The sequence below is a fragment of the Melanostigma gelatinosum genome (genome assembly GCF_949748355.1).
Source record: "Melanostigma gelatinosum genome assembly, chromosome: 1".
Lineage (NCBI taxonomy): Eukaryota > Metazoa > Chordata > Actinopteri > Perciformes > Zoarcidae > Melanostigma > Melanostigma gelatinosum.
Window position 1 is genome coordinate 3334217 of NC_136634.1, and position 20805 is coordinate 3355021.

Below are 20805 nucleotides of genomic sequence, written 5' to 3' on the forward strand. Positions count from 1 at the left end.
CTATCATTCAGTCATCAATAACAATTGTAATATCAATGTTATTAATGTAACTTTGAGCTACTCTGTACAGCGGTGTGTGTTCGTTAAACTCCGGTATCGGCTCGGTACAGTCCAGGACTCGGGTCTACAAAAATCTGATAGGTGCATCCCCAATGAAGCATGTCCATTACCAAATAATTCTGCAGCAGATCAACACGTGGCAAACAGACAAAGTAGAACAAAGTAGCGTTGAGTTGTCCTCTCACTTTATTTAATAACCTAGACCCCCACCACCATCTCAAATTGTACAAAAATCAGCCACTCAGCAGAATGAGGTGGCCAACAGGCTGTTCCCTCATTCAAAGATGTACCTACGACGTGTTTAACACTGACATGGCTCTGTTGGTTAAACGTGAAAAAGCATCCGACATGGCGTACACGTGACAGCACACATAATTGATAATAGAGACAAAATAACGCACCGTGAATTCAAAGCATACTGCGAGTGGTAAACAACATCTACAGCATTTGCAGTGCATATAAAGACAATAAATAACACTGGATACAAGTACGTGGTAGATATATGTGCATAGCAAGGCTCCTCAGTACCACCACAGGCCCGTCTTCTCTCCCGTCGATCCACTGAGCGGATCATCGTTTTATTGCGCTGTGAAGTAACGAAACAGGGTGGTGACGACATTAACGTTATCCTCCGAGGAAGAATAGTTGACCTGCCTCACAGCTACAATTCCATACAATCACATGTCCGGCCACAACTTGAGCTCATGAGTATCGGGGGCTTGTTCGCTGTAAACTACTTGTGCAGCCAGAAAAGCACTTTTTTTGAGAGTGAGCTATTGGCCTCTTCAGGCGCTCTCAATCAGAGCAGAGGATTGTTATGGGATTATACGGTTTAGAGGAAAGAACGGGAGAGATGAGCATTTCTGATTCCAAAGTTTTTAACTTGTGTGCACGCCCACTGCAGTCTCAGACTGGCAGAGAGATGCAGAGTGTTTTTTTGATTCGGAGGGATCACGAGTGTCAATGCTGAAGAAAGTGAACACAAAGGCTACTACAAACACTTGAAGACATCGCAGTGTTATTTTCGTGCCAGTAAGCTAAAACATCATCGCCGTGGAGCCGGATGAATGTGCTATGAAAAGCCCCCCCCACCCCCCGTAAAGTGGGAGGAACATTAAAATGAGGAACACATGATGAAGATGATCGTGCGTCACAGGAGCGATGTGTGTATGGGCTATTTTACCAACACAAGCAGGGAAAAAAGATTCACGTTTCAATGTGTCTGAAGGGATGGGAGACAGCCGGGGGCTTAATCGTCTTAGATGGGCTCCCAATGAAATTTTGAGGTGAAGGCATCTGTGAGCACAGAGGCTGATGATGGAGTGGCAGGAAACGGCGAGCGAGATCAATAAAGATTAGAAGAAGCAACGGAACAGAAGCCTGGCGCTGATGTAGTGTGGAGGGTTATTTTGAGGCCCGGACGATGCAGATATCCTCCTGCCTTGAGGAAATCTGAGGAACATGTCATTTCCTTTAATTGTCCCTGATACAATCGATCTGCTTTTAAAAACAACAACACAGAGTGAAGAAAAAAAAATAAATCCAGTGATAAACAATGACCACACACAGAAAAGCAAACATTTGTATTGCAGATCTACGACATGGGGAATCCCACACACACACACACACACACACACACTGGCATCTACAACGGCCGTCAGCTTTAAATAGACAATCCCAAATCTGTGCTTATTGTTACATGGGTTTTCGTGTGCAGATCAACATTTTCCCTTCGTTACATGATTAGTGTTAAATCAATGGGCCCACGCCGAGCAGCCTGCAAACAAGTGAATAAATCAAAAGAAGGAAATGACTGAAATTGATTTTGAGTACACATTTCTAAGGGGAGAATGCAGTCTTACCCTGGAGCATTAAAGGGCTCTGTAAAAGTAGTCCAGCTGTAAATTACCACAATGTCAATCACCACTTAATATGCGCTCAATCTCCTCTAGTCTCTTCAAGGCGGCGGCCCTTTTTCTCTCTATATCTTTAATCTCTTCAGTGGACTTACCCGTAGTCCGCTCGTCAGACTGGCTACTGTCCAAAGACTCTGATTGGTCCACGCCTCCGAGGCTTTCTGCAGAGGATTTCCGCACATTCTTCTCCCCCCCATTCCCCTTTCCCACAGCATCAGCACCCCTCCCTTCCTCCTCGGCTCTCTCCGGCTTTTCCTCCTCAGCCGATACGGCGGCTCCCCCTCCTGAAGTAAGCGGTTGCCCTGCCGCGCTCATGGCGGCCATTTTGCTTCGCACAATACTCAAGTGACGACGCACGTACTCCTCGTGCGGCGCCATGGCCAGCGTTTCCTCCAGGCAGTGCGCGGCGCGCGGAAGGTCGCGCTCCTCAAAGTAGACCACGCACAAGTTGTGCTTGCCTTGCACGTTGGTGGGGTCCATGCGCACAATGCGCTCGAAGCAGGCTTTGGCGCCGCGCGTGTCCTTCTTGTGGTTCATGAGGATGTCCCCCTTCAGGATCAGGCCCTTGATGTGCTCCGGGTGGTGACGCAGCAGCTCGTCCAGCGCCGGCAGCGCATCGATCTCGCGTTTGGACTGGGAGTAGAGCAGCGCCAGGTTGAACAGGGCGCTGCGGAAGCCCGCCTGCAGACCGATGGCTTTACGCATCCACCGCTCAGCCGCCGCGTTCTCGTTGGCGTCCATGGCCAGCATGCCGAGGTTGAAGTAGCCGTTGGCGTCTTCGGGCTCCTCCTCCACGTAGGTCAAGAAGCGACGGTTGGCCTCAGGCCAGAACTTTGGCTCACCTGCCACAGAAAGCAAAGACATAATATAAAGTCATTTATTTTTATATTCCACCTCTAATATTGAATTACAGGTATTTAAAGTCTGGATTATGATTATTTGTTATAACTCAACTGTTAGAATTAAGATCAAAGTTTGAGCTCTGACGACAAATAAAAATAAATTCAAAACAGGGGGATCAAGAAGTGTGATTTGTTGATACAATGAAATAAATAAATGCAATGTCTGTTAAATAGCAGCTCTGCGGCTGAATTCAAAGACCTAGAGGTGAGGTTTAGGTGTTTTCATCGATGCATGCATCTGTCCCGCCTGTTGTTCACCTGAATTGGATTTCTGTTGAGACATTTAAGCTTCTCCAAAAGCAGGCCAACTTCATGCGATTGAGATAAGTGACCACAAGTCTTACCCTGGAGCATTAAAGGGCTCTGTAAAAGTAGGAAAAGTAGGAATGAGAAGAAAATACGTGGCATCTTTAGTGCTCTGCCCACCTCAGCACCTGTATTCCCCGGCTGGAAATCAAACGCTAAGAAACAGATGAGGAAACACACAACCCAGCTCAGACAGACTCATTTGTGGGAGCGCGTGTCGTGTCGCGCAGCAGTTCATGATCCAGTGACGCTGTGTTGAACTTTAACCTGAGGGAAAGTGAGGTATTAACAATGGACTACACACATAAAGCTACTGGAGAATGCTGTATTCATGTTTATATGATGTTTAGGTTACGTTCAAGAAGAATAATCTGTCATCTCAGGATTCGTGAAAAACTAAACAAAGAAACTGCAACTGAAGAGAATATTTGAAAGAATGGAGGAAGCTATATGCGTTTGGCAAACATGGAGCATGTTGCGTAACACTATTTGAAAAATAATCTTTATGAATCATTAGTAATGAGTAGTTTTTTTGAATGGCGGTACAACCAACGTGTTAGAAACCCCTTGACTGATGGAGTTGCAATGAAAAAGCGTCACACCTGTGCTGACGTGGTCACAGCGAGGTGAGCGTTCAGGAAAACACGCTAAAGATACGTGAAGTATTGCAGTCTTAATGACTCCTTTGTAGATTTAGTTTGAAGCACCCTGCATAAGAGTACGTAGATTGTGATCGCCTCAAAGTGCTCTTCATAATTATATATCGTGTATTTTTCACACTGGATTCACCTGCAGCAGGAATGTGCTCATAGTAAAGAGCGCACCTGACAGAAACTTGGCCATGAACTCTGTGTTCATTGCAATATAAGTGCCAGCTTTTCAGAGCCTGGTTACGCCCTAAAGGTAACGTCGGGTTATTCTCTTTGTTCATGCCAGTTGGTGTGAAGCAGGCCGTGTACGGCCCTTTAATGGAGTCCTACTGTTACTCCAGCCGGAGACCGGCTTCTATCTAAACTCTTCACTTCTACCTCACTCACCAGACTCCTGCATGAGGAGGGCCGAGTTGAAGAGGGCCAGCTTGTGGCGTGGGTTGAGCTCCAGGGCGTGGTTGAAGTTCTTCAGGGCCTCCGACGGGTCCTTCATCTCGATGTTGACGATGGCCAGGTTGTACCACAGGTCAGCGTTGGTGCGGTCCAGCTCCAGGGCTCGGAGGTAGGCGTCGCGGGCTTCTGTGAGCTTGTTCATCTTCAGCAGCAGCTCCCCTCTGAAACAAATCAAATTCAAGAGGGGTAATCATATATTTGACAAGATGGATTATTACATCACATTAAAACCTGTCGCATATACAAAGAACCCAATTTAATATGTCATCTAATACAGTTATAATGAATATAATCAACCCCTATGAATACATGATTGGCAAAGAAAGCTGAGACAGGTAGTGCGAAACAGCTTCTTTTCAGGTGATGACTAGAGAGGAGACTCTAGAGACACTGAAGCATTTCAGACACTATTTCAGAGAAGAAAGAGCAGATGGGATCTGAAGAGGGTATTAAATTCAAATCCAAGAATGTCTGCGCTATTTCCAGGTTTGTGAACCAATCGGTTGTTATTTTGGAACTCTTCCCCTCCAAACTGGAAAGACGTTACCAAAGACATCATGTGGATTGCTATGGATACAAATAAATCACTGCTGGTGAATTGCAGGTGGAGCTGTATGTCTGTTGGTTATTGTTGGAATTTAGATCTTATTCCAGAGAGCAGGTCCGCTTGCTAAGAAGCCAAAATGATGTTAATGCTGAACTGTAACTGACTTTAAGTTGTGACGAGCACTGCAACAGCTGCACCTTCACTCCTGGAGTTAATCAAACAAAGATCACTCAAGGAGAACTTGAAGAAACAAATCCAACGGCACCTGACACCTTCCCTGATTCAGAGTGCATCTACCACAAATGGCTGAAATGTTCATGCCGGCTGTTGGTACAGTGGGTGAGGTCAAACCAAACAGACCAGAAAGGGCGAGTCGGAGTAGCAGTGCACGTTCACTTTTGTGGAAAGATGAAAGGCAACACAACAATAAATATGTCCCGCTCCATAGAAGTACATGCGTCACATTTGTGGATAGGTTCCCCTGTTTATGTGTGGAGAGTAAAGGTTGATAAGCCATGCTCAGAGATTGATATCGTACGGATGCAGGGTTAAGAATCTTGCCTGCTGATGTAGGCTTGTTTGAAGTCGGGTCTCATGCTGATGGCTTGTCGGTAGAGCTGGTCAGCCTCCTCCAGCCTCGACTCGTTGGCCCGGATCAGGTTGGCCAGATTAATGTAGACGTTGAGATGGTTCGGGGCCACGCGCGTCGCATACTTCTTCCCAGGAATAACCTGACGAGCGACCAACAGAGAAGTCATTGACGAGATGATGATCTGTCTAATCCTAGTGTCACGAAATAAACACGTTTTAATGAGCCAGGTTTGTAGATTGTACTGGAGACTGAGGATCACTGCTCCAAACACTCGTGCGCTGCATGTGACCTGATGGGATACCTGTGGCATCAGGGACTTGGCAACCAAGTATGCATCTTCTGCCTCTCTGGACTTGTTCAAGTTCTTGTAGGTTCTTCCAACATTCATGTGAGCTCCAATGTCATCTGTGGAAACATTGTATTGTGTAGAAGGAAGAAATCAATTACGGGCTGAAACATGCACTCGTCTGTGTTCTTCTTCAATCCATTTAATCCTCCCCCGACCCCGTGTGTTGCTCCCGCCTGGGTTTCACATTCCACACATAAGCTACACTAATGTTAACTTTGTACATAATGGCCAAAAAAAGCTACTTAAGCAAAATAAATCCTTCTGGAAACCATTGGGGCAGTCAGGACAAGCAGAACTGATGCTGGATGATTAGCATAGCAGGAAATCCTCATCGGGTTCATGTGTTTACACCATTTATCTCGGGGAAACACTCTTGGGTGGTGAACCGGCAAAAGAGTTGATGTCTCAGCTGACGGGCTTCCTGCAAGCAAAGCTATGAAGACAAACAGAGCCGCTGGTAGAAGCTTAACTTACTGTAGCTGTTTAGTATAGTTCTGTGAGGTGCATGTAGTCATGAGTGATGGATTCATCAAACAATAAACCCGCTGTTACATATCTCAATACTACAACACCACGTCACAAACAACAAGTTCACTCTGCAGAACCGGAGGTTGTCTCCTAACTATCAGAACTGGAATGTATGTATTCATTGAAGAAGAGCAAAGAACGACACTGAAGGCTTTTCTCGATGGAAAAGAGGTTTTATTTCTTCCCCCGACTCGTGTCGGCAAGAGTTTGATGGACGGATGGTTCGTCCAATCAGCTGCCAAGTATGTTTTTAAGTACCTGCCCTTTTCAGTTTCCCAATTACAGGAGATGCTCGGATAGATTAAGAAAAGATGGAGGTGCCGGCAGCAGCTCAGAGCGAGACTGTGCAGCTGGCGAGTGGTTCATGACCTGCTTTTCAACTGTATTTATTCACTAAATCCTTCTGCTTAGCGTTGGCTAAATCACAGGATCCGCACTTTAGCTTTGACCGCTTGCTCCGACCAGCAGCAAAGTTAAAATGGCTCGCTCCCGCGGGATCGGCTTTTATAAAAATCGAATGCGCACTTTCGTCAAACATTTATATGATTTTATCCTTCAGGGGTAATACAAAGCATTATTTCCTCTCTAAGCGGAGAGGAAATTGTACGATCAGCTGCTCTGCATTTATCTTACAAAGAACTGGAAGCACATCTTATCAACAGATGGTAAAAATATGATCGTGTGACACAGGTGATAAATTACCAACATTATGAGCACACGGTGTATCCCACTGGGAACCAAACCTTAGACATGTCACACATACCTCCCACAAGCGCCTGCAGACTGTTCCTCAGTGCAGTTTATGATCACTGCATTCCTGAATGTCGACATGATTTACAAATGCCCGATCCCGCTTCTTACCTGGCTGAACGCGAGTGGCCTGGAGAAAATACTGCAGCGCCTTTGCATAGTTGTTTTGGTTCTCCAGAGCGTGGCCAACATTATTCCACAACTTGGCATTGTTCTTGTTGACCTGAATGGGCAGAAACATGACAATAAGCTTGTTTTGTTTTGTGAAAGACTGATCCATCACCATCCCAACATTTCTCTGTTGGACTGTTTGATCAGGCCTCTTAAGCACAAGGTGAATCAAAGATGTGTTCTAATCAGTTGTCTTTCCAGCTTACCTTCAGCGCAGAGGTGAACAGAGAGTATTCCGACTCCCAGTCCCAATTCCTCTTGAAAGTCTTCACTGCGTGTGTCGTTAACAGCACCCCAATGATCAACCAGGAAATCTTCTTCAAGGGTCTGCAAAGAGAAATGTAAAGAGTTTCAAGACTTCAGACATTTCAGCACACGGATGCACTGTTCTTTAAATCAATAGCTATGACTTTCTATCAACGTAATAAGGGCTGCACCTTGTTTTGGTTTTCCACAACAGGCAGGTTATAGTTCTCCAGTACAGTAACGTCACTTAGGACGAGCACTCACCCTTTATGAGAGACAATCTTGAATCCGTGTGCGACGAGAACACAGAAGCCCATACTGGGCACATAGAGGACCCTCTCCGCCACGACGAAGCCCACCGGGAAGAAGAGGTTAGACGCAGGAATAAAAGGCAGGACCATCAGAGACAGGGCCTGAAGGAGAGAGACCAGCAACGACTTCAGTCGTATGGCAACGCACCTGGAACTACATAGGAAAGTTCACAGGTGTTGCTCAATCAAACATTGCAGAGACTATAAAATGATTCCACTGTGGCTCAAACAAGTCAAATAATGGATTGGTTGATCGACATATTAATTGACTATTTTCTATATTTTCCAACAAAAACTCTCGGCTCCCAGCTTCTCAAATGAGACGACTGGAGCTGGGTTTTTGGACTTTTATGATTTAGTTGTAATTAAGATGTTTCCTATGGACTCGGGGAAACCATAAACATATTTAGACAAAAGGATTCATTTATTACATGAAACAATAATATAAATAAGCATAAGATCTAGCCTCTAAAATACACCTACATGCAAAGCAACTGATGTTTCTGTTAAATCAGATATGATCGGGGTATAATCTATCCGTCTCAGCGTGTGTGCCAACAAGAGATCGGATTCTGGAGGTTGTTCATCCTCCTGCACAGGCTGGAGGCCGGTCCGTTTCTAGAAATAGCATCAGTGCAATCAAAAGAAACAACTATCCATGTTTCATGCAGTGGTCTGGATATTACATTGTGTCTTGTTGTGGGAGTTACATGGTTGATATATGGGATACTGGCAGGAGATGTGGTGGGAACTGAAAATAATGACCTGTGTTCATATTACTTATATTATATATACTTAATATATAAATGGACCAGATGGTTCAGCTTCCTCCCATCCCAACAAAAGACAGAGTTGCCGCCCCGACGGCTGCTCAATGCTGCTCAGCAGATGGGAACGCTCAGGAGCACAAGACAAATGTCCCCACAGGACTCAGCTCGGTGACCCACCGGAGCTCCAGCTTCTTTATGCGCAGCCCACTGCTCCGAAATGCTTAGGATGGGTTAAATGCAGTGGTCAGATTTCATGTATGTACCTGTATCCATGACCATTAAATGATTTTTAAACTATTTTTAATCTTACTGCATGTGATGAAGATGTAGAGTAGACTTTATCTCATTTGTGAAAGATCGTAATGAAGGCACATGCTTTTCGTCTTTGTTTTGTTGCTTTTTGAAAGACAATGATTTCAGTATTTTTCATTTACCATAATTACAAGTTGTACTTGTGCATTAGGTCGAGCATAATTAACGTACAGAAAAGGACATTCGTTGTTGCTAATCTTCTGCTAGATAAATACTGATAGAAATGATCACGTGTATATACTACCAACATCAACAGTGTCTGACAAAACCAAGATGATTATTTTAAAGCTTTTAAACTTGTGTGTGTAGAGCTGAAGTTTAGAAAACAGGGATTGGACCGAAAAAGAAACGAGAACTACACAGACGCCAGTGTGGGCCTCAAGAAATGACATTCTATCCCTTTCATATTGTTGAAAGACTACATTATTAAATGATTCATCAAGAAACAAGCAGCATATTACTTGCTAATGAAGATAATAATGTGTTGTAGCGCTAGTGCACAGCCAGCAGAATGTCTAAAACACTTCAGACAGCTACAGCTGGCGGCCTTGCAATGAAACTAAGTAGGATGATGTGGTATGATATTGTTATGAAACATATTTCAAAGCAGAATCATCACTGCAGAAGTCATAATGCAGTGTTTGGTTTTGATTTGTGGTCCCCTTCTCCAAACTGAAGCTAAGAGCAACACTGGGAGGAAGTTCACTGACCTCCGAGGAAGAGAGCCACGGGCCTGTTGCACAACGCTAAAGTAGGACCTGCTGTTTTACCCCTCTTCGTTTGTCATTACTTTCCTCAGTGTGCTAAACATAAAAACAAGCTCTAATTATGTGTAGTTTCTGTGAACCGGTGGATGTGGCTGGTGAGCCTGTACTTTCTTCATGCTTCCCACTCTTCTCTGGAGATCATGTTCCAGCACTTTTGAAGTGATGACGAGCTGCTGTGACAGACTAATATGTTCCTCTCTGTGGAAGTCTGATTTCAAAGAGGCGCAGTCTACGGCTGTAACTCACCTATGACGTCATCTCTTACATGCTTAGAACTCATGACAAATTGATCATAGAATATAATAATAAACTACCGCGGTTACAAGCCAGCTTTGACTACATTTCATTTCAAGCATGGTGTAGCTGACATTATTCTGAGTTATGTCATCCAACCTGCAAGTCCACCAAGCTCCCTCAATATAACGAGAAAGTACGCTGGTCCATAAACTACCATTTGAACGTCAATATTTGTGGCCTTTTTGGGGAGCTGTGATAGATACCCTAGTAGTTTATTCTCAGCCAAAGGAAAGGAAAGACTTGTTTTACACAGCAGTTTGTTATGGAGTTTGTTATTTCCATGGGTGTCTTAGTAAGGACGCTAACTTAGATTAAGTTTAGTGCCTTGCATGCAAGGGTGCAACCGAGTCCCAGTTCACCAGGTCAGGAGAGTGAGCAGACATGACGTAGCGCGCATAGTCGGTGACACATGCAGCCATTTTCCATTAGAGTCTCAAGCGCATCAATTAGTTTATCAATTAGAGGCCGTCAGCTGTGTCTACCTGGTAGACTCTCGTCAGTGTTTCTGCCAATGTTTTGTAAGCCCGGCGGCCCGCCGTGTGTGTGTTTGGTTTTGTATCGCAGTGCCACTGTTGGGCGTGAGGATCTCTCACCATGATGACAGTCCTGGCAGAGCTGTGTCTGTAGCGCAGGCTGTGGTAAGCTAGCAGGCCCAGAAACGTGTAGAACACCAGGGTGGCCAGGTTCCGGAGGTCTAGCAGGGACTCCACCAGAGGAATGGTGCCCATAGTCCAGTCACAGCAGAGCTCAGAGGGGTTGAGCAGAAGCCATGCGTTCACAGGGAGCAGGTAGTTGAAGGTCAGCTGTCTCGTGGGAGTGGGGCTGACGGCTGCCGGGTTATCAAATCTACAAGAGAGGACACGGAGAAGACAAGTTCATCCACCCAATAAAGCCGGAGAGGATAAGAGCATGTTTCATGTGGTGTACGAGGGGCCGCAAGCTGAGACTGCAGAGTGATGAAGATCATTTATTCTACTGTAAACCAAATCTGCTGATTTTCATTTTGAGTGGCACTATATCTTTGTAGATATACCTATACACACACATACTGTACATCTGTATCTCCACATCCATCTTTCCATAACCACATCTAATAAATCAGCAGGGCAACAAAGAGAAGGAACGGCAAAGAACGCTGCATGTGATTTACAGTGGATGTCATGTATTTATGTTCACGTCCAGGGCAACAGATTGATGCATTTCACCACTCTGTACTCCATCATCATCACGCCCACAGCTCCCCATGATCCCAAACATACCGGTTGGGGGATGAACTCTCACTCTTTTGCCTTTTTAATAACCCTCCAGCCTGGATCGACGGCTAATCCAGTGCAGTTCTCCTCTTTAGTGATGCCAAAGGAAAGGCAAGAACTTTCTACACGTCACATTTTCCTATTGAAAAATGTGACGTGTAGAAAGTTAGATTTTGATAAAGGAAGGTTCACAGAATGTGCATGTGATCCCAATACAGGCAAGGCAAAAATAATGATCTATAAATATGTGGTGAAGGCTCCGACGAGGAAAGCTTTTGATATAAGAGAGACGGTTTCTCCTGCAGTCACAATAAACCAGGAGACATCCAAAGATCCTGAACTGGTCGATCCGTCCCCTCCAGCCCGTCTCTGTATCTGAACTGCTCTGGTAAAGCAGAGGGTCCCACTACTTTACCAAATAATCCCAGCTGGGATGGTGGTAATCTAAATATGCAGCATTGTTGTGACTTGAACACAGAAATTCTTCCAGACAATCCGGAGACATCCCGAGGATAACGGCTAGGGGATGAGCACATCTCGGCTAATTGTCTGGAATTTTATCTTTGCAATAAAAGTGGAATCCTGTACAGACCATTTCAAAATAGTTTAGACTTAATCCAATGAACCTCTTGACATCTGCCCCCCCACGCAGCGTCCTCACTGGTCACGTGGTTTACTAAAAGTGAGATGCATCTATTGTTTCATCCTCAATGTGAACTGATGTTGCAGCAGAGGACAGAAATAAATGAGTATAGAAAGAAACAGAAGTAAATAATAGGAGGAACATTAACTAGAATAAATAGAAACTATAAAGAGCAATTGGAGACAAAGGACATGGTAAAGTGACCGTGGACACCAGTAATGTGATGTGATTATACATTGGTACCGTAATCATTGTTGTCCAATATAATAGACTACACTGCAAGAGTCAATGTAACACATCAACATAATATATCATCGCATGGTACATTAGGGTGTTTTAAGAGAGAAGTCACAGATTTCCAGCCTCAGATATCGTGTAAAAACGCCTGCAGCAGATGTTCTGCGTCTGCCACAACTGTAAATAACATCCATAGGGTGTCACGGGCCGTGGGGAGATTCTCTACTTTGTTCAAATAAAACAAGGCATCATGTAAACTATTACATAATCTGAAATAAAGAACCTAGTAGTTTGAGTATAATGTGTTTATATAATCCTGGAATCCATTTACATTCAAATCACGACTGCGACTGTATTCACTGAGACACAGCAGCTGCAGAGGAAGACGTCTTCTTTTTTTTTAACTGGCCAAAGCGTTTTAACTACAACGCACTAAAAACAAATTGAAATGCCCTAATAAAAGAATCACATCTTGCTCTTTGACGCATTAAACACTGACATGTAGGCTTTAACTTTATTTGATTTGTAAATTCAATAAAAGCCAACGCAGTCGACAAACGGGGAGAAAAAGCTTTAAAGGGTTGCAAGACTGAAATGCAGCTTCAGCATTTTGTTGCTGCTGATGAGAGAATGCCGTTTACCGGGTGAAGACGGGGAGCTGGGACTGGATGACTTGGACCCTGACGATGACGAGCAGCAGGGTGCTGATGACGAGGACGATGAGCTTCAGCAGAGTTTGCAGGACAGCGTAAGGGAAGCCGTCTTTACCCTGCAACACTCGCCGCAGGGTGTCGAACAGCATGGGCAAGGTGAACTGAGAGGATAGCAACAGGAAGGAATGGTCAACTCAACCATTTTTATTCATACTTCAAATGACATTCCCCAAAAACCTGCCAACGGTTTGAACTGCACACCTATTTATCAAAGGCAGAAACGGGAACAAACTGAACTCATTTCTGATGAATGCTTCAGTCAGAAAAAAACAACCAAATCTCAGTTTAAATGAGTTCTATTCAACCCGAACCCCCCGAATGCTACATCATTTAAACTCTCGCTCAGAATAACCAGGTCCTGTACAAATGATTGCATACGGTGCTCCTCATTGAGTTAATGACTTGGCTGAGACTAATCTGTAGGGACAGATTCTGCATTCATCGGCAACGAGACAAGATCTGCTGTCGGAAGAGTTCCGGTTTCTGTTTGTAGTCAGAGTGTTTTCGACCAATCACGATTGGAACAGGGTTTGGTTGAATGCGAGTCTGTGTGGAGAGCAAAAGAGGCGGAACGCATTGGCTGAAATGCAATCTCGGAAGTCACCGGCTATCGTCAGACGCTGATTTTATTAGCTTATAATATTTTCAGAAGTCCGTATGAGTTTGTCCCAACACAACGCTATGGCTGGCTAGGACTTGTATGTTGGAGTGAAAGACGAGGCCATAGTGAGTCAAAAGCGCCCTGAAACTGCTTGGGGTTGGTTTAGTGCTCGATATGTTCAGTACGTCCGATATACTACCTAATCGAACCTTAACCTCAGCCAGATGGCAACTGCTTGTTAACGCAAACTTTAAATTCAGGCTTAAAAAGAACTCTAGAGTTTGACGTCACAGGTGTGACCAAGTTTCGGAGGCGGAGCCTTACCCCTTGCGCAACGAACACTTCGTGGACACAGCAGATGCCGATGACGGTGATTCCCTGCTCCTTACACAGTGTTGCTGCCGCCACTAGCACCACTGTCAGAGCGATGGGGGCCCACACTGGAAGAAAAGACAGCATATACACAAATAACAGACAGCTGTGCACAACCTTTTATATACAAAGAGGGGAAATTCTTGGTACAGACTTCTTTGAAGGCGATCCATATGTCCAGTCAGGAAGTATCAGTCATGCATTTGGATTTATTTGGCCATCAAACACATATTATTCCACTGAGCCTGGTATTTGATCCTAACCCTACCCTGCCTGTCACCACAAACCTCCTTATTCACACAAACATGTGACTGTTGACTCTTACTGCTGATGAATGAATGAATGAGGATGACTGCAGCATTGCCATCGGCCTTTCCGGTTAACACTGAATCACCTTTGTCACACAGTTAATGTGTGAATTTGGGGTTTCGGTGTCCTGCGTCTGTTCAGTGTTTGCAATAATGTCTTAACTTGCATGACAGGAAGCCAGCACATCTTGTACATGCGACACAATTCAGCGAGAGACTGGTGAAGCACACGAGACTTACCGATAGAGTGGTTCGCACTTGTTGATTTAGTGTAGGCCAGGAAAGCAGCCAGGAGGAAGATTGAAGAAAGAAGTTCAGCTCTGCCGACCACACCTGTGACCTGATGATACAACAATATATCGTAGAGTCATTACTGCTGCCAAGCCACACTGATTTGTTCATTTAAAGTCTTGTTGAAGTGCAGATGAATTTATTTTAAAGTCTGCAAAAAGGGTGCATGTTCAGTCATATAGATTGAAAATACCACGCTGCTCCTTATAATAGAGCTACTGTAGAGTCCATTTTACGTTTTGGTGTTACCAGCTGGTTTGGAAACCTGAAGGTCAAGGTCCAGGTTAAATATTCAGTCTACTTACAACGGCAGGGAGGATTATGGGAGCCCCCCCCGCCAAAGACATTTTAGCGCAGGCAGGGGCCACTCAGCTGCAGGCTTTTACCGATCATGTTTCCTTGTATATGTTAAACGAGATGCGTCTGTGATTTATGTACTACTGTGTGTATGTTTTCAGAATGTTTGTAGTTCTCAATGCAGTGAATGTCTTTGTGTTTTTATCTCAGGCTAATGTTTTACACGTGTTTATCGTGATGTCTGTCTCAGATTTAGGGAAATTGCTTCATCCGAACTAATTTCCTCCTCTTGGGAGACAACAGAGGAACAATAACCTCACTCTGCCACGAGCTCTCAGGTGTCAGCGCCTCCCAGCAGCACATGAGACAACCACCACAGATAAATCCTCCAATACACCTCAGGACAGAGGACAACTTTCTGTTCTAATCTCTTTGAGAACATTACACGCGTCTACAATTGGCAGGAACCAGAGTCCACGTGTTAAAGCCCTCGAATCCAGTTGTGAAAACAGGTCTAGTCGTGTAAATCTCCTCAGCGGGCAACGAGCACATACGTCTCCGTAAAGCAGCCTCTGACATCAACGCCTGTCACTTGTGTAAATGATGACTGCCCTCGTGTGGAACAAATGACATTCTCACTTCCACCATGACCAAAAGGTCATGGCTTCTTGGAAGTAGACGCATCTAAAAACCACACATGCGTCCATCTCGTAAGACAGGAGATATGTACGAACGAGGCTCGTGCGTTGTTCTCAGAACCGGCTGCCCGTTTAGCTGAAACCAACAACTGGTATGCATCGCTGTGAATGGTGTGGCCTGTGAATAAAACAATGGAAAAGAAACACTGCGCAAGTACCTACCTGCACTTCCTTTATCAGGCAGCCACGCTACTGCGTTGGCTCACTTGATAAGGTGGCCAAATGCACGGCCCAGGGTACCATTAAACATTCACTGTCTTGGTATGATTACACTGCTTGTGTTTACACACGTAAAAAGTGCTGAATTGTCTAAATAAGTACAGAGCTCCTTTATGCTTTAACTTTGTCGCAGTGGCCCTCATAACTTAATACTCTGATTCGCTCACATAATATAAAAAAAGGAAAACCACAGTTTTGGTTTTGTCATTTTCTGTGTTGGGGTGCAGCTTTTCAAAGAGTGTTTTCCCAGCGCAGCCATTTTAGAGCCTTGATATACTGTGGAGCACACTCAATGATTTATGTTGGAAGATTCTTGGAAATACTTCAGAAAGCAAACTATAGTCTCCATTCAAAAAGCCAGATAACCACAAAAGCCACTGAGAAAGACATGGGGGCACACAGGGAGTCTTTGTGCGCACTTATCATGAAGGGACCGTCAGTGCTCGGAGCACAACTCAAAAACAAATGATCCGTTCAGAGAGAGATTCCAGACGGCGATAACGTGAAGGGCGTTTGCTGGACTAACTCTAAAGGCTCATTTGTGAGGCAAATTGTTTCCATTCAAGAAGTCTGAGAGACTCTGCGTAGATTAGAGGACACCATGAGGACGGTTGGCTCAGTGGTGCATGCTGTGTAACAGTTGCACTCCACCCCGACAAGCAGAATGTTTGCTCTGTTTCTCCTCCTCTGGTCGGGCCTGTCTGGTCATCAGGTCAGCTGTGTTGAATAGGGTGAATTACACGCCCTAATTGGGGAAGAAGCTTTTTTAGACAGGCCCTTAAGAAGAGAACAAGATCAAATGATAAACAAGCAAAAGGCTTTCAGTTTCCGATGGCGTTCAGTAAACTTGATGGTCCCGATAACATTCACGATAAACGGCTGTGACAAGCAACTTTCAATTCCAAAGAGAATCTTAGTTAAAAAAAACACAAACTCATGTAGTTTCGTTTTTTACACCTACTGTTCACGGTCGCATTTCTTTTTTTTTTTTTTAAAGGTATAAAAACATTGTGATTTTAAATTAAGCTTCTTTGTGGATGAAAGAAACATCTTTAGTATCCATCTTGCGGAGAACACCACACACACACACACACACACACACACACACACACACACACACACACACACACACACACACACACACACACACACACACACACACACACACACACACACACACACACACACACACACACACACAGTAGCACTGATGCAGTGTCACAGAAGCCCCGCCCACACTGCTGGGCATGTTGGAGCAATACTGAGATGATAAGGTCATAAGAGAGCTGTCAGCAGCAGACAAATTATTTCCTAATCCCTTGTTCAGCACACAGTACAGCACATACCGTACATATTATTGTACCTAACCTCGAAACTATGTTTGCTCTTCCTGTTCCTAGGAGCTCCACTGAGGTCTGACCCCATGTGTCGGCTCTTCTTTGTTCTGAGACTTATTTGTGGACGGTTGTACTTAACCACAGAGTCCGTGCTGTTTGGAGTTACAGCCTTAGATGTGTGCCTGTGAACGGAGGATTGCTTTGCAATGTTACCTGGTTTGAAACGTACCAAGAATGTTTTGTTAAGCTCAATTTACGCTCAGGTTGAAGGTTAAAGTCGAACAGAGGAATGGTGCACAGGTTTGTGTGGACGATGGCACTGCTGCATTCAATGTACTTAGAACTTGGGCCACATCCCAAGTCTCTTAATTAAATAAGAGACTTGGGATGTGCCCCAGGTCTTCTCCAGTTTGGTGGACACCTGGGGGAGCAACAGGTGTGGGAGGATGAGTGCTTGGTATTTCCTGCCGAAGTCATATGCTACTTCCTGGAAAACAGTGTGTCCTGATGACCCTGTGCTGCACTGGAGGTAACCCGAAGAGTCCAACCAATAAACATCATTCATTTAAAACCATAGCTAATAACCAATTACTCCATACTTTAAATTGCTGGTTGTTTTAACAGGAAATGCAACCCTTTAAAGAAGCGATTTTACAAGTTCAGAAGACCACTTTAAATCAGCAAAGAAACCTCTTCAAACGTCCAACAAAAATAAAGCAGTGGATCAGTTCAACACAGCAATTGTGACTGTCGTTTCAGTTTGTAATCGTATGTATGCACACTGCCGCTCAAACGTTTGGGATCGCCTGCACAAAGCTTGATTTACTGAGACTACTCTTCATATTTTGGTATTGTCTTTCCTGCTTTTGGAAGGTTGAAAGTCCTCTTTACAAATAGATGTTATTTTGCATGAAGGGTTTGCAAAAAAATATATTGTTTTGTGGATGGAGAACAAAACGCTGTCCAATGGTTCAACCTGACTGACAATTGAAAGGGCAGAAAGAGACGAGGATCCACTTGAACAACAGCTGAATAAGAATATAAGAAATCACCAGTCATTGGTAGAACAATCTGGAAATTTAGCATCAAAATGTGTGTAGATTTAAATCGGAACAAGTTACAGTTTTACTGTCAAGTGCACAATACTTATTACAAGCTTGAATATGAACAGGTGTGTTGCTTAAACAAAGCTATTCTTAAAACGCCACAAAAGAATGGAAGAACGGATACCTCAAAGAGCAATGATCGAGGGTCACTTATGCTTTTCTGTACTGGAAAACTAATTTCAAACCAACGGGTATTTGGAAGTTTTAATTATTTCAATCTTCTTTTGGGGCCAAAACTATTTCAAACGTAAATAGTACTTTTAGTATCTGAATTATACTCTTTTGTCTTTGTTTAAATTATTGAAGGAAAGAATAAAAACATCAATATAACAGGTAAAGTTATGAACGGCAGCTTTGAGTTATTTTCTGCCATAACATTACATACATTACATACATACAGTGCCTTGACCCAGTGAACGTATACTTACAGCTTCAGTGTGGATGGGGTGCACGGCAAACAGCAACGCTGCCACCAGGCTGGACGTCTTGTCCAGGAACAATCGGCACACTCGCAGGAAAAGCACACACACCACGGCGTGTAGAACGACGTTCAGCAGATGGTAGAAAGCTGCCACCAGCTCACTGAAGAGGTAGTTCAGTCGGAAGGTGAGTACGGTCAAGGGTCGGTAAGACTTGTGGCTCCTCTCCTGTAGTTGAACATGTACAATTTATCAGTTGACGGACCGAGAAACATTCAAAGGCAGACCGATGTTTAGTGAAGCTTTTGAGTGATTCACAAATTCACCTTTAAGATCAAGTGGACATATTTTTGAGCTGTAAACTAAATGATATGACTATAATATTGATACTTCTTTTAAACCAACGCATCTTCGTGGAAGCGTAGGACCCACCCTCCGGTTCCCCCTCACTGTTAGCACTGTTGCAATAGTTTGTACCATTATTGATCAACGTTGCCTACGAGTTGCCGGCTTAGGTGTCCCCATTTTGAGAGCCTTTGAGCAATCAAAATGCTCCCAATCTTAGCAATTTTAAAGTCAAGTTAATAGGAGGTTGCAAATGAAGTTGAACTGGACTTTAGTGACCTAAATAAAACTGCTCATAAACCACCCCTTAAACTCAGCTCAATGTAAATGCTTGATAAATGCCACAGCTTTCATCAATGAAGTGTAAACTAAAAGTAAGCCCATACGGATGAACCCCAGAGGTGTGTCATGGACCATGATCTACCTCAGCCATGGGTGTTCCCCAGAAGTCATTGAGGAACAGGTTGCGGACAGGGGTCGAGGGCCGTAGGTCCTTGTTGTCGAGGATCGCTGAGACGTCATCAAACACAAAGCCACACGACAGACTGTTCCAGTAACACCCCACCACCAGTCCAGTCAAAAGTAAAATCTCCTTCCGTGACACGACAGCCATGGCTGACCAAAGCCGTCATTGATCACTGTGCAGGAAAAACAAAGAGGTTTGACGAACATTGATTGTACTTTTCTTTTCAAAGCAATCATTAAATCATACTGACGATGCATCTTTTCATAGGACTTAGTAGGGCAAGATTACGAAACCTCATATAGTAAGTATGTTACAGCGAGTAATGACCATGTTTTTTACTCTTATGTAGCATCCTTTTCACAATACTCACTCCCCGTTATGGTAGCTTAAATATGTGGTGGTCCTACTCACTCACTTTTAGCACCCTTATAATCTGCCACCCTGTTTAATATCGTGTTTTGTTTCATTCTAGTCTCGAATTGTGGCGAATAATCTGTCAGATAAAGTACCCGACCAGTAAAACTACAGATGGGGATCTTAGCCCATAAACAGTCTAGCAACCGGTAACTTTACAGTAACAGCTGGCTGCAAAAGAGCACAAGCAGTGGAGGATGGACCGTAACAGCCTCCTAGAACATTTGCAAGTTCACTCTATCCTCTTTAAATAGCTAACGTTATCTAAGGGCAGACATTGGTCAAACTAATGAAATACACATTGCTATCGCTCGACCGCGGCAATATAAGAGTACACAAAAAGCCCCAAACACCATTCTCTTGCAATTTCAGACTGGCTGCTGAAACACAACATTAGATATAGCGATAAAGCACCTAGCTAATGCTAACTAGGTTGATAGCAGTCTCTGAGACAGATAACGTTGGACGCAGATGTGTTGTATGTCTTTTTTTAATTAAATGTCCTACCTACCGTGTCTATAAAAAGGGGAAAACGGTGACTGCAGAGGTGGTATCAGACACTGTTGAATGGTTAACAGTTAACACACATACGGAGTAAACAATTCAGATAGCGAAATTCCACTTGGGAGAGCTAACGTTACCCCAAACGAGTCTTCTTCTTCTTCTTTTTTGAGGTTTATTGGCAAACAATGAATTGGTGCATTACCGCCACCAACTGGTATGGAGTGTGGATCAGGGTGTCTAATAGGATGAGTATATACAAAATTAAATTCAAAAGGAAAAGAAAAAAGAAACAAAACAAAACAACGAGCTCATATTTTCTTAATACTATTAATTAATCTTAGATATTGAAATAATACTTGATAACATTCACTTTTTGAGTTATTTTGCAGAATACCCACTATATCCAGCCGTACCTTCATCTTGCCGAGATCTCCAATGAGCTGCCCTCTTTCCTGCTCATATTCCGAGAAAGGGCAAGCTCAAATCGCGGCAGCGGCAGCTAGTAGAGGCACTTCCTGTTGCAAGCTGCAGCTGCCACGACTTTCCATGGCAGCTGGGCTTGCAACAGGAAGTGACTGCCACTGTATGTGGCAGCTGCCACTAGCATCTTGTGGCAGCTGCCACTAGCATCTTGTGGCAGCTGCCACTAGCATCT

General features: G+C 44.1%; 1 protein-coding gene across 2 annotated transcripts; it reads right to left on the bottom strand.

Annotated features, from left to right (window-relative positions):
- Positions 1 to 267: 267 nt before the first annotated feature.
- Positions 268 to 20304, bottom strand: tmtc3 (transmembrane O-mannosyltransferase targeting cadherins 3). 2 transcript variants are annotated; one of them, XM_079277006.1, is made up of 14 exons: positions 20288 to 20304; positions 19191 to 19404; positions 18431 to 18649; positions 14295 to 14394; positions 13699 to 13814; positions 12702 to 12874; positions 10521 to 10773; positions 7735 to 7883; positions 7431 to 7551; positions 7165 to 7276; positions 5728 to 5831; positions 5396 to 5565; positions 4222 to 4448; positions 268 to 2818 (listed from the first exon to the last, which is right to left on the bottom strand). In XM_079277006.1, the coding sequence occupies exons 2-14, from the start codon at positions 19377 to 19379 to the stop codon at positions 1977 to 1979; spliced, it is 2775 nt and encodes a 924-aa protein (XP_079133132.1). In that variant the 5' UTR covers positions 19380 to 19404; positions 20288 to 20304; the 3' UTR covers positions 268 to 1976. The 2 variants fall into 2 exon arrangements, with proteins under 2 accessions (XP_079133132.1, XP_079133131.1); XM_079277005.1 differs by having other exon boundaries at positions 20158 to 20288.
- Between the last annotated feature and the right edge of the window lie 501 nt (positions 20305 to 20805).

What these genes read in the sequence shown, in the direction of transcription:
- tmtc3 (XM_079277006.1), bottom strand. Translation starts at nt 19,379, where the DNA reads ATGGCTGTCGTGTCACGGAAGGAGATTTTACTTTTGACTGGACTGGTG. An exon ending in GGCCACTCGCGTTCAGCCAG is followed by an intron (nt 5,832 to 7,164) that starts GTAAGAAGCGGG and finishes ATGTTTCCACAG; the next exon opens with ATGACATTGGAGCTCACATG. An exon ending in AAACAAGCCTACATCAGCAG is followed by an intron (nt 4,449 to 5,395) that starts GCAAGATTCTTA and finishes GATTTGTTTCAG; the next exon opens with AGGGGAGCTGCTGCTGAAGA.